At 46.0% G+C, this 13945-nt stretch overlaps 2 protein-coding genes across 2 annotated transcripts in view; one reads left to right on the top strand and one right to left on the bottom strand.

Moving 5' to 3' along the window:
- The first annotated feature begins 1910 nt into the window (after positions 1–1910).
- On the top strand, positions 1911–9511 carry CCDC89 (coiled-coil domain containing 89). Its single transcript, XM_066584459.1, has 2 exons — positions 1911–2475; positions 6417–9511. Exons 1-2 carry the CDS (start codon positions 1936–1938, stop codon positions 6837–6839), a joined length of 963 nt encoding a protein of 320 aa, XP_066440556.1. The 5' UTR covers positions 1911–1935; the 3' UTR covers positions 6840–9511.
- Positions 9512–10719: 1208 nt separating this feature from the next.
- MYO1A (myosin IA) overlaps positions 10720–13945 on the bottom strand; it is a 77656-nt gene continuing 74430 nt past the window's right edge. Inside the window, exon 29 of the mRNA XM_066584456.1 lies at positions 10720–12593. Within this exon, the coding sequence (XP_066440553.1) occupies positions 12473–12593 (121 nt within the window). The 3' untranslated portion in view covers positions 10720–12472. The remainder of the gene's footprint in view (positions 12594–13945) is intronic.

The following is a 13945-nucleotide window of genomic DNA, read 5'->3' as shown; positions in this document are numbered from 1 at the left end:
TCATGGTATGTCCTTGATTCTGGCGCTGTATTCATGGTATGTCCTTGATTCTGGCGCTGTATTCATGGTATGTCCTTGATTCTGGCGCTGTATTCATGGTATGTTCTTGATTCTGGCGCTGTATTCATGGTATGTCCTTGATTCTGGCGCTGTATTCATGGTATGTCCTTGATTCTGGCACTGTATTCATGGTATGTCCTTGATTCTGGTGCTGTATTCATGGTATGTCCTTGATTCTGGTGCTGTATTCATGGTATGTCCTTGATTCTGGTGCTGTATTCATGGTATGTCCTTGATTCTGGTGCTGTATTCAGGGTATATCCTAGATTTTGGCGCTGTATTCATGGTATATCCTAGATTTCGGCGCTGTATCTGTGTCCTGAGATTGGTTAAGGTGCTGTATTTATGTTAAATAGGATAGACGAATAGTGTAGATGTCTGCCAAGCCATGAATTTTTCCAGTCCTTTGTGTCTATGGTTGGGCTGGGTGTGGCTAGCTGCACCATATGTTTGTACCTCTAGGTCTCATGCCCATGGCCGGGTCGGATTCCGACTGCTAAATATCGCAGCGGAATCCGACCCGGCAGCCGCCAGAGACACATACTTACCTGCCCGGATCAGCTGCAAGTGCCTTGGCCAGCGCGCATGTGCAGTGCTGTGCGTGATACGCCGGCGCTGGACTGTGACGCGGACTCCCACAATACTTCCGCAGTGCTCACAGTGGAAGTATCGCGGGGTGGACGGCTTCCATAGACTGCATTGAATGATCGCAGTTGATTTCTGCTTGTGGGCAGGAGAGAATCGTTTAACATTGCATGTCTATGGACGGACATTGCTGCAGAATTCGCAGTGGACGTCTGATCGAGAATTCCGCAGCGATAATCCGTCCGTGGGCATTCGGCCTTAGGGTGGGACGCTACTCAAGTCCATTGACTTTTATTGATCCATTGACTAGTTATCACGCGTCTGTGTAACGCACGCATAACACACCGTGAAAACACGGTCGTGTGAATGAGCCCTACCAAGGACCAGTAAGACAGGTGCGTACGAGTCCCTTTGGTTGTGGTTTCCCTTAGGCTGCCTTCACACTGGCAAGTAATGGCGTGAGATGTGTGCGTTGCGAGACGCACAAATATGAGCCCGTTCTTTTGGGTTGCGCACATATTTTATCCGCGTGTAATACACCGTGCGTAGAGTAGTTGGTTTCAATGGGTTCCTTCACATTTCCATATTTTGTGCGCACATTGCGGACACAAAAACATGTCCTATTACTTAGTATTACACGCGCAAAACAAATCGCAGTGTGCACCATCTTGGCACGTATCATGTGCCCATACATGGCGATTGGCGGCAGGCAGCAGGTACGCATGTCACTTCATACTCGCTAGTGATCCGCACGGCACGCTGGAGCTTACAATTCTATGAGGCCAGCCTTACCATGAGGGAGGCTTCAGACGGGCGTACTTCGCAGCGCGCTGCCCGCATGAGACAGTCGCACAGCATGCAGCGGTACGCAATGACATTGTGTACTTGCTGCGCACCGCCATTCGCCCTGCGCTACCTTGGCGTGTAATATGTGCCTAGATAGAACATGCTGTGATCTTTACCATGTGCGTATTTCTCGCAATATATGTATATAGCAACATGGCAGCCTGGTACGGCGCATTACGGGCGCAAAAACAGCGAGCGTCATGCGCTGTCACCATACGTTCGTGTTTAGGCGCTCTGAGTTTGATGCCACAATGTTAGGTAAGAGAAGTACATTTATTTAACCCTATCATGACACTCCTGATGCCCATTTTTGTGCCCCTATGTCTGATCTCCACTATCAGCCCGCCTGGTAACTAGGAGGCCATCTCATCACTTCCGGTGCCGCCCATAGCAACCAGGCACGCGGTTACCATGGATACGCCTACAGAGAAGCCGCCGCGCGGGATGCCGGGGGGCTCCGGGGACGTCCCGGTCCGGAGTGTCAGCTCGTCGGTGTGGGATGAGACGACGGAGATGGCGCTGCTAAGGTCCCGGCTGGACGAGCAGTCCCAGCTCATCTGCCTGCTGAAGCGGCGGGCGGACGACACGGAGCTCCGGTGCCGGGAGCTGGAGGCGGAGCAGCGGGGGCTAGAGGGTTTGCTGGGCGCGGAGAGGCGGCGGGCGGCGCAGCTGGAGGACAGGTTCGGGCTGCTGGCCGACAACCACCGGGACATGATCCGCTTCAAGGACGAGTACAAACGGCATAACGAGGAGCTGCGGGCGGAGTGCGAGCGGCTGCGGGAGGGCGCCTACCCGGAGCTGCGGGAGAAGGAGCGGAGCGTGCGGGAGCTGCAGGAGCAGCTGGAGGCGGCCAGGAGCGAACAGCAGGGGGCGCAGGAGCGGCTAGAGGGGGCCAGGGCCGAACACCAGGGGGCGCTGGAGGAGCTCCGGGGGCAGATCGAGACCAGCAGCGGGGAGATCCTCACCCTGACCCGGGGACTGCAGGTGAGCGGCCTCTGACGTCATGTGGGGCAGCTGGTGACGTCACGTACTAGCTCTTAAGAGCATTTCCACCTGCAATCATTTACTGACCTCTCAGAATTAGACCTAATTAGGGGCTTCAGAACAGGAACCCCACAAATCATTTACTGATCTGCATGCACACTAGGGTTATAATAGAAGCCTGGTCCGAACCCACCTCATGATGTATATGTTACCGCTGGTTCCGGCAGACCTCACTGTCTGATAACGGGGCCTGATGTGAGACATTCACTTTGTAAAGAATAATCCCGCCCCCTAGAAGAAGTTGTCGTTTGGCTGTAGTTACATCGCAGGCAGATATGTAAATGATTAGAGTTGTAATGTGATTAGATGATCAGTCTTGTCACCTGCTGCCCTAAAAGTGGTTCCCCCTTGGCCTATAAAAGGCTCTCGGAGGCTCCTTGTGTGTAGTGACCTCTTCTTCCGCTTGTGTAGACCTTGTTGGCCATTAGACGCCTCTACGATGCAGAGAAGAGATGTCACCCCGTTACCAGAGTCTGAGAGGGGCGCATTATTGGGATGTGAAAATCTGGATGGTCGTATCGACACATTGCCCACCACCTGGGCTGTCCTTGTCAGGAGGTGTTGGGACCAGTGGATGTGTGAGGGTTCACAAGGTGACTGGGCTCAGGACGCCCCCTACAGACCACCAGTAGAGAGGAGCATCTGACCAGACTGTTAGGAGGTGTTGGGACCAGTGGATGTGTGAGGGTTCACAAGGTGACCGGGCTCAGGACGCCCCCTACAGACCACCAGTAGAGAGGACCATCCGATTGTCCGACAAGCAGCTCCAACTATTTCGTTGTCCGCTATCTAGCGCCATCGTTACACCCCTATGTCTATTGAAGTCACTTCCAGGCACTTGGCTGAAGGACATTTGGTCTCGCGACACCCATTACATGTACAGGCTCTGACACCCACCCACCATCATCTCCATTAGCAGTGGTGTTATGAACAACAATACTGGACTGGACGCTGCAAAATCGAACCAGGTTGTCTTCAGCAACAAATCAAGGTTTAATTTGGGCATGGACGATGGCCAAGTTTGTTTCTGGAGACCTCGGGGTGAGCACCTGCCTTTGCTCTGGAGTGCACGCTTCCCCCGACTGCCGGTGTGATGGTCTGGGGAAGCTATCACATATGACAGTTGGTTTCCCTTAGCAGTGGTACGAGAGACAATGACAGCTCAGCGATATGCCACAGAATACCACATGGAGTCTGTATTTCTCCATGCCCACCTGTATCACATTCACATCTTGCAACCAGGTTAGAGACAGCCCAATAGGGTACTAAAGCCTATGTGCCCATGGGAATGCCCCCTAATCAATGAGTACTGGTCGGATATTATCGACCTTATAAACTCACTACTACCGCCCCCACTGGTTGTCGATTTGGACCCCAAGGTGGCGCTGTTTGGCCTGCTGGAGGAGGAGGTGTGGCCACACCACACTCGTACTTTTCTGGAAAGAGTGCTATTCCTGGCCCGCAAGGCAATAGCCATGAAGTGGAAGGCCGCGGAAATCCCCTCAGTCCTACACTGGATGCAACTAGTAAATACCGTAATCTCCTACGAGAAGATCGTATACCAAAACCGAGGATGCCCGGACAAATTTCGGAAAGTATGGGGGACTTGGCTGGACTCCCACTCTACTTTGCCTATGGAATGAGCCTCAAGGCCTGACCCATACTCCCCCCCCCCCCCCCCCCTCACAAACAAACACCAGCAGACTCACACCTCTCGTTTTTCTACCGAGACCGAAACAAGACAGAGCAGAATCAGTTAAAAAAAAAGTTTTAAAGTTTATTGTTATTAAGAAACTCAAGAAATATTGTAACAAGATTTGTAGTGGTTTAATAACGGAAAATGTATATGTGGATAAGGATATACCTAACAAAGTTTCTCTTCATTCTGTATTATGCAACACATTTTTTCTCAAAAGAAAACTAATTAAAAAAAAAAAAAAAGCCTATGTGCCCGCTTGTTCACATCTCATATCCAAGCTAGAGACTGTTTTCCTGAAAATAAGACAAAAAAGAATGACGTCATTGAATGGCTGTGATTGGTTCATCGAACGCCAGCTTTGATTGGCTGAACCAATCAGAGCAATTGCTTGCTGGAGGCGGGGTATTCAAGCCCTGTCACCAGCAAGAGATGCTCCGTTGGCATTGAAAACTATACGAAAACCTGTAGGAGCGCTGCAGCTCAGCTGGAAGGACCCGAACGGTAACTGCTAGGTGAGTAGAAGACACTCCGTGAAAGTAAGACCCTGTGCCTCTTTTGGGGCAAAAATTTAATATAAGACGGTCTTATTTTCACAGAAACATGGTAGAGCCTCCATTCCCTCCATAGCACATCTTGTATCCAAGCTAGAGGCACGACAACACGGTACTAGAGCCTCCATGCTCATCCCGTATCTAGTACCCTGTTGTACTGCCTCTAGTATGGATACAAGATGTAATATGGGCGAGCATGGAGGCTCTAGTACCCTGCTGTACTGTCTCTAGCTTAAATACAAGATGTAATATGGGCAGGTATGGGGGGCTCTAGTACCCTATTGTATCGTCTCTATCTTGGATACAAGATGTGATATGAGGGGGCATGAAGGCTCTAGTACCCTGTTGGGCTACCTGTAACTTGAATGCAAGATGTGATACAGGTGGGCATGGAGGCATACAGGTTCTGTATGGTATCCTGCGGCATATCGGTCTACATTTGCTATAACAGAGCATCTAGACTGTGCAAACTCGTAGGCTGTTGAAGTTGTCATCCCAGATGGTCCATACATGTTCTATAGGTGATAAATCTAGCGACTGGGCAGGCCACAGAAGTGTGGAAATGTTGTGGGGGCCTTCTTGTGACACCCTGCTGGAAAATGTCTTTTGGAAGCCCTGCCATGAAAGGCAACATGTGGCTGCAGGATGTCCTAAACATATTGCTTGGCTGTCATTGTCTCTCGTATCACTACTAGGAGTGACCGACTGTCATATGCGATGGCACCTGCTTCTCTTGGCTGTAGTCTGTGCCTAAACTAAACCTGGATTCATTGCTGAAGACGACCCAGTTCTACTCCGTAGCCGTCCAATTTTGTTGTTTACACCACTGTAAACAAAGGCAATTGTGGGTGTCAAAAGCAGTACATGTAATGGGCACCGTGAGACCAAATGTCCTTGATACAAGCACCTGGAAATGGTTCCAACAGACACAGGGGTGTAACGATGGTGCCCCCTTTCTTTGGATGGCGGACGACGAAACAGTTGGCGCTGCTTGTGGGACAATCAGACAATCCTCACTACTGGTGGTCCTGAGACCAGTCGCCATGTGTGCGTGCCTTCACATATCCACTGGTCCCAACACCTCCTTACAGTCTGGTCACCATCCAGCTTCTCATATCCCAATAATGCGTTCCTCTCAGACTCTGGTAATGGGGTGGTATCTCTTCTCTGCGTCGTAGAGGCGTCTAGTGGTCAACAAGCTCTACAAAAGCAGAAGAAGAGGTCACTATACACAAGGAGCCTCCGAGAGCCTTTTATAGGCCAAGGGGGGGAAACACTTTTAGTGCCTCAGGTGGGAAGACTGTTCATCTAATCACACCAACTCTAGTCATGTGTATATCTGCCTGAGATGTAACTGCATGCTGAGTTTTGCAGCAAAACGACAACTTCTTCTAGGGGCTGGATTTTTTTTGACAGTGTAGAAGTTCATGAGTTCCATATGGCTCCGTCCGTCTCGGCTGTACAGAGCCCTAATTCTGTAGTGTGCCTGAGGCCTAAAACTCATCAAGGAACCCTGAATATAGCATCTAGCTCTTGGCTTTTAATTCTTGCATCTTGGTATTTTTTTAACTAAAAACGGATACAGCACCAGTGCAACTAGTTGGCACTCATTTGTATTATCTGATTTTCAGCTTTCAGAGGAGACGTGTCGCCACCTACAGGGGAAGTTGTCTCACTTAGAGGAGCTGCAAATAACCGCTCAAAAAGAAGCTGAAAAGAAGATGGCCGAATTAAATAAGGAGAAAGAGGACATCTTACAACTGTGCATGGAGCGAGGGCGTTCTCTACAAGAGCGCCAAAGGGAAGCCACCGATGTTACGCATCGCCTTCAAAGTGCAGAGAAGGCTCGTCGGGAAGCAGAAGAGCGCTATCGGAGAGACATAACTGCTGTAGATGCTGATGCCAGAATAGTGGAGCTAAATGCAAGACTGGCAGACAGCGACAAAGAAATGGCGCAACTTAAGCGAGAGTTTGAGGCCTACAAAAAACACAGTAGTGAACTGCTGGCTAAGGAGAGGGAGCTGAACGCCAAACTCAGACATCTGATTGGCTGACAGTCTACAACAGCACTGTAAAAATGAATAGCTCGAAGGAAACGTTGGGTGGTTTGCCCATTGCAGCCAGTCAAGCCGCTGATTTCATTTTTCAATTTATCTTAGAAAGAGGACCGTTCAACTGTGAAAGATTGCTACGAACAACACGCAGCTTATATTTTCGCAGATGATATCGGACGTTTCATATGTAACTATTCCTCAGTCTGTGTAGTTCATATAAGTTTTAAATGTGCCAAATTACATAGTATTAATGGGGTATCCCAGGCTTTTTGAACTGATGGCCCATCCTGTGTAGTTGATCATTGGGGGTCCGCCGTTCGGGAACCCTGCCCATCAGCTGATCGTCCGTTTCAGTGTTAGCAGGCCGGATATCGTCATCAGTGGCCATGGCAGGAAGTGGGAGCATCGGCTTCACTTCCACTGAAATCAACGGGAGTGCTGTACTTCTCTTGCACTTCCTGCTTCTCTTATGGTCAAGATGTCGCATCCTGTACTGAAAATATGAGAATCAGGAAGTGCGAGAGCCAACAGGCAGGATGATGAGCTGATGGATGGGGGTCCCAAGAGGCAGACCCCCATCGATCAACTATTGATGACCTATCCAGAGGATCATAGAATGGTAGAGTTGGAAGGGACCTCCAGGGTCATCTGGTCCAACCCCCTGCTCAATGCAGGATCACTAAACCATCCCAGACAGATATTTGTCCAGCCTTTGTTTGGACACTTCCATTGAAGGAGAACTCGCCACCTCCCGTGGTAACCTGTTCCACTCACTGATCACCCTCACTGTCAGAAAGTTTTTTCTAATATCTAATCTGTGTCTCCTCCCTTTCAGTTTCATCCCATTGCTTCTAGTCTTTCCTTGTGCAAATGAGAATAGGGCTGATCCCTCTGCACTGTGACAGCCCTTCAGATATTTGTAGACCGCTATTAAGTCTCCTCTCAGCCTTCTTTTTTGCTAAAGCTAAACATTCCCAGATGCTTTAACTGTTCCTCATAGGACATGATTTGCAGACCGTTCAACAGCTTGGTAACTCTTCTCTGAACTTGCTCCAGTTTGTCTCTGTCTTTTTTAAAGTGGGGTACCCAGAACCGGACACAGTATTCCAGATGAGGTCTGACTAAGGACATCATCTAGTCTCCCTGCTTCTCTTAATACATCCCAGAATTGTGTTTGCCTTTTGGCTGCTGCATCACACTGTTGACTCATGTTCAGTCTATGATCTATTAGTATACCCAAGTCTTTTTCACATGTGCTGCTGCTTAGCCCAATTCCTCCCTTTCTGTATGTGCTTTTTTTCATTTTTCTTGCCCAGATGCAGGACTTTGCATTTCTCCTTGTTAAATACCATTCTGTTAGTCGCTGCCCACTGTTCAAGCTTTTCTAGATCTCTTTGAATACTCTCCCTCTCTTCCCCAGTGTTAGCTATCTCTCCTTTGTGTCGTCAGCAAATTTGATCAGTTTACCCTCAATTCCCTCTTCCAGATCATTTATAAAAATGTTGAACAACACTGGGCCTAGGGCAGAGCCTTGTGGTCCCCACTTGATACATTCTTCCACTTGAATGTGCAGCCATTTATGACCACTCTTTGAGTACGATCACTCAGCCAAGTTGTGAATCCACCCAACAGTTGCCTTGTCATTCCTATATTTGGTCATTTTCCCAATAAGGATGGTATGAGATACTTTGTCAAATGCTTTACTAAAGTCAAGATATACTATATCCACCGCATTTAGGATAGGATAGGTCATCCGTTCAAAAAGCTCAGAATTTTTATATAAATATAATTATGTTGTAGATTTTTAAAAAAAACTTTTTGAAGATAAAATAGGATTTTATAAACAAATAAAGTTGTTTTTTTACTACTTGCAAGATTTGTTTCCAGCAGTTACACTAAGTTATATATTCCCATGTTCTTTGAGCATACACAGTGTAGTTGTTACGGTCACCGTTACAGTTTCTGTAGGGTTGGGAGGGGTACAGTTTCTCCTTGTGTAGAGCGCCTAGTACGTGTGAGGAAGCTTATAAGGCCATGTATGCTCCTCTGGGAAATTTACTATGCAAATGGGAGATGAAACGATTCCTCTACAGAGCCACCTATTATGAAGGTAGCTTTCCTACAAGCCAACAGTTCTGTTAGTAAGGATTGGGAATATAAACCATATTCGAGTTTTCTGCAGAAGGAAAAGTTAACCATTCTAGGAGTGCATAAGTGGTCAACAGGGGGCGTGAGAGCTGTATCTGTAAGGAAATATTTGGCAGGGAAAGGGCTATTTTCACCTGTTAATCAGCAGACACAGGTGTGTGTCTGTAATACAGAAAAACACAGTTGGTGAGCTCCGTGTCCATTAGGTCTATTACAATCCATTTGCTATAGTTGCTCTTCTGTGGTGGTGCAGTACTGACTAGCAGTCTGACACTTGGCCCCAGTCTGAAAACCACAAGTTTGACAGGGAAGGCCGCCCCTTAAACTGGCAAACTGGTTGGGTATGATTTCATGAACATCACGTTAAGGAGTTCGGCTGGTATGTTAGTTAGAATTGAAGACTGCTATGTAGCGGCCAGGAATGTTTGTATCTTGTACACTATGATGATCAACAACTGTGTGAAGACTGTTATTGTTGCTGCTCTCCGGCAATAAAAGGGTTGATTTACCCATCTTTTCCAAAATTTCTAGCTTGGACGTGCTTTTTTTTTAGTGTGCCGCCATCCATCTGGTGGAGGAAAGATGATGGTCTACTGAGCTAACCCCCCCCCCCCTCCCCAAGCTGTCACACCAGGTACAGACAGGCTGTTTCATAGTTTGTGTTAATCAGCATAGAGTAGGTTTCTAGGTGAGAGACCTATGATGAGGGTTGGAAGGACAATAATAGAATTCTAGCTTTGGCCTATATTTCTAGTGATGCTATAAGATCTGCTCAAAGGTTGGACATTGACTTGAAGGAAAGCTACCTTCTGATGGTTAGCGCCCTAGGTACATTGTACCATCTCCCACTTACATAAAAAACACATTTATTGCTTAAATGGGATCCTACAGGACTAGACTGTTGATGGACGATGCTTAAAATAGGCTGACAATATAAGATTATTGGGAGCTGAAGGGTTCATGATGTTTCCTTCACCAACTGCTGTGTACCCTTCATTGTATAGTGGCTGTGCCTGGCATTGCAGCTCAGTCCCATTCACTTGAATGGGATTGAGCTAGAGTGATCTGTAACGCCATACAGCCACTATACAATGTACTAGTAGTTATTAGGAAATTATAGTAAGTGTTTCTGAGGCGCAATGCACAACACAGCTGTGCTACATGTACGTCACACATACCGCACTGCTACATACATTGTTCATCCCATGCAACAGGGATCAGAAGCAGCACAGCACTGGAAATGAAGGACCTGTAATGACATCACCATCATGCTCCGCCCCATATCACATCAGGGTGACGTTCATCCCGAGTAAATGACTTGCATGCACCGCCCTTTATTACATGACTGTGATATCATCAAAGGTCCTGCATCCTTGTGCAGATTACAGGCGGACTACAAACCCTCTCCAGCCTCAGTTGCTATGGAATACTAACGAACACCTAGCCGGACAGCAGCCGTGTGCATACAGGACGTGTGATGATGTCACCGTCATGTGAGCAGGGGCAGAGTATGTAAGTCACTCAGAAACCCACTCACGCACGCACTCACGGACAGCTCGTTGTTAGTAATTTGACAGAGCTGTTTCTGGTAAAGGAGCCGGATCTCCACTAATTTATAATCTTTGAATACTCCTCTAACATAAGTCAGACAATCCACTTTCTTCACCAATCAGTTATTCTTGAACGCTATTAAAACATAATATAAAATGCTGACAACAAAGAACAGACAAAGTAAGTCTACATGACCGTGAGCCACATTCAAGGTTTATTAAAGGTGTATTATGTAAATCTCCATGGGGCTTTTGACAAAACTCCTAATTTTAGTGACAAATTGTACGTTCCGTATTTCACCATCCAAGAAACTTGTTGCTCCTTTTTGATGTTCCTCCCTATAAAATTGTCTTCTCGGCATCAAATTGATCCTCGGACCGGAACATTTTATACAAAGATTTCTGGATGATTCGTAAAAACAATAGAGACGTTCAAGAATCCTGAGCACTGCCCTCAGGAAGACTGTGATTAGCATTTGTGGCTAACGATTCCTAAAGCCCGATGCAGCGCGTTACAACATGTGAAGCCATTTCTACTTGTACATAACCCATCTCTGTAGCCGAGGCCTCTAATAAACTTGTTTAATCAAATTACATTAATAGGTCAACGTATGAGACATTATTATGTGTCCATGCTGAATGCTGCCATCTAATTCACGAGCTTATGTACATTAATGATATATTTAATTCCATGTATATATTTGTAGGATATGGTTTTAATTAAAGGTAAGAGGATGTGGTAAAGGTGATGATTTCTAGATAAGTTAAAGGGGTATTCCCGGAAAATACTATTGGTGACTTATCCTCAGGATAGGTCATCAATAGTTGATTGGCTGAGGTCCACCATTCAGAACCCCAGCTGATCGGGCACCTGCTGTCAGTGTTACAACACACAGGGAACAGAGAGGAAGCTCTGTCTCCTGTATAGTGGTGGAAGTGAAGATGCTTTCCAAGATCCGGTCCTTGGAATATATCTTTACTTTTGCTCTCTGCCAATCCCTACATCCGGCCTGTGAACCACACGCCACAGCGGGAGCATGGACATGGGAAACCTATTTGTGTAGGGTAAAATAAGATGGGGATGTGACATATTTGTTTTTTGCTTGATAAAGAGGGTATTTGGTCAACCTGAAACACGTTGTACTACCTCCTATGGATTCTATGGGGACATTGATGGTCTGTTAAGAAGCTGTTGGGTTCTTAATTGTCCATGGTCCTGTGTAAATATTACATATTGGAGAATTGTAAACTGCCTGTCTGGATTACAGGTTTCTTGTGTTCACAGGTTCCCCCATTCAAGTATATGGATTGTTTAACAACACATTTTATTTGCCTGGGTATATTATTCCCTGAACGCTGGTATTTTATTATTTTTTTTAAATCTTTTTCAAAAACCAACCACTACACAGGGGTCGACGCTCAATGCTTCCGCTCCCTTCCCCGACTGTTATGGCACTGACAACGGGAGCCCAATCAGCTAGGGTCCTGAGAGGTGGACTCCAGCCGATCAACTGTAGATGACCTATCCTGAGGATAGCTCAACAGTAGTATTTCTCTGGAAAACCCCTTTAATGGAGGATGTTCTGTAACTAGAAAGAAATTACATTAATATGTATGGGAAGAAGTGGCTTTCCTAATGCTAACCATCTGCATCATAGTTATTTTCTACAAAAATAAAAATAAACCCTCTAATTGGTTGTTCTGGGCAGTTTTCATATGAGGCCCATGTATATAGTGAATCGATAAAGAAAGTAATTCTGAATTAGTGCACAGGAAAAACCTCTTCTGATAAAAGACATTGGTTCTCTTGACGCTTTCTTCTAATTTATTTCCCAGCCTCAGGTTGATGTTAATAAGCCAATGGTGGAAGCCTTGACGTATTTACTGCTTCCCCTCTGCCTCTTATGGGCAAGCAAGTTCATGTAGACCAGATCACTATACGTAGACTTCAAGTCTTTGACTTCCTTTCTTCTTAAACACAGGGCCTTTTCCGTTTTGTACCTCAGATTCAATTATTTTAATAACCACTGGATCTTTCTTGAACTTCACCGAAAACCTAGAGTAGAAGCATAAGATGCAGTATAATTATGTAGAAAGGAAAAATATCAACTACAATGAAATCTGTTTGAGGCAAGAAGCCATAAGTGCAGTACAATGAGAATGTAGAGGGCTAGTCTCAAAAAAGAGAGACAATATACAGTACATACAATTATAAATAATTGTCATAGAATAATCTGGTCTAGATCAGAGGTGGTCTTCTCAAAGGGCCAGTCTTAAGGAGAAGCTTTACTGTATAAGCAAGTATAGGCAGTATAAGTTGGTTGTACAACCCGAATTCCAAAAAAAGATGGGGCGCTGTGAAAAAGGAAGTGTAAAGATAAAAATAATGCAATGATTTAAAAATCTTATATACCGAATATACTCGAGTATTAGCCGAGTCAATAAGTTTTACCACAAAAAACTGGTAAATCTTATTGACTCAAGGATAAGCCTAGCTATACTCGAGTATATACTGGGTAAGGAAAAAATGCAATACTTACCTCCCAGCCAGCGTCTGTGTTCCTGGCATGATGGTCTCCCCGGCGGTGCGGCAAGTTGCTTGAGAATTCTCCCCGCTGTCATCTCCCGACTCGGCTTCGAATTTTCCCGCCGTCAGCGCTGTTTAAGTAAGCGCTGTGATTGGATCGAGCGTCAGCCAATCACAGCCGGCGTTCGATAAACCAATCACAGCCATTTAGTGAATGACTGCGAATGATGGAGCGTCGGCTGGGATTGGCTGGTACTCGATCCAAAGCGCTTACCTACACAGTGCTGACTGTGGGGGAATTCAAAGCTGAGCAGGGAGATGACAGCAGGGAGAATTCTCAAGCAGCTTGCCGAACCGCCAGGAAGACCATTGCGCCGGGGACACAGACGCAGGCTGGGAGGTAAGTATTGCGGATTTTTTGTTTTTTTTACCTCACTCGAGTATAAGCCGAGGGGGACCTTTTTCAGCATAAAAAATGTGCTGAAAAACTAGGCTTATACCTGAGTATATATGGTAACCATATTTTATTCACAATAGAACACAAAACGCATATCCGATAGTGAATTGAGACATTTTTCCATTTCATCTTTTTAAACTCATTTAGAAATTGATGGCAACAGCACATCTCAAAAAAGTTGGGACAGCGTTAACAAAAGGTTGGAAAAGTAAGTGGTGCTAGTTAAAAACCGCTGAAGAGTCAATTTTCTACTCAGTCACTGTGTATAAAAAAGAGCATGTTAAAGAGGCAGAGTCTCTAAGAAGCAAAGATGGTCAGAGGTTCACCAACCTGTGAAAAAGTGCATCTAAAAATTGTGGAATAATTTCAGAAAAATGTTCCTCAATGTAAAATTGCATATAATATAATTAAAAGATTTACAGAA

Source organism: Eleutherodactylus coqui, chromosome 1 (assembly GCF_035609145.1).
Source record: "Eleutherodactylus coqui strain aEleCoq1 chromosome 1, aEleCoq1.hap1, whole genome shotgun sequence".
Classification (NCBI taxonomy): Eukaryota; Metazoa; Chordata; class Amphibia; order Anura; family Eleutherodactylidae; genus Eleutherodactylus; species Eleutherodactylus coqui.
Note: the sequence above shows the minus strand (reverse complement) of the source record. Positions and strands in the feature narration are given on the sequence as shown.

Excerpts from the sequence above, each read along its gene's own strand:
- CCDC89 (XM_066584459.1), top strand. The coding sequence starts at position 1,936 with ATGCCGGGGGGCTCCGGGGACGTCCCGGTCCGGAGTGTCAGCTCGTCG. Across the intron at positions 2,476-6,416 it reads CCCTGACCCGGGGACTGCAG|CTTTCAGAGGAGACGTGTCG; the intron begins GTGAGCGGCCTC and ends TCTGATTTTCAG.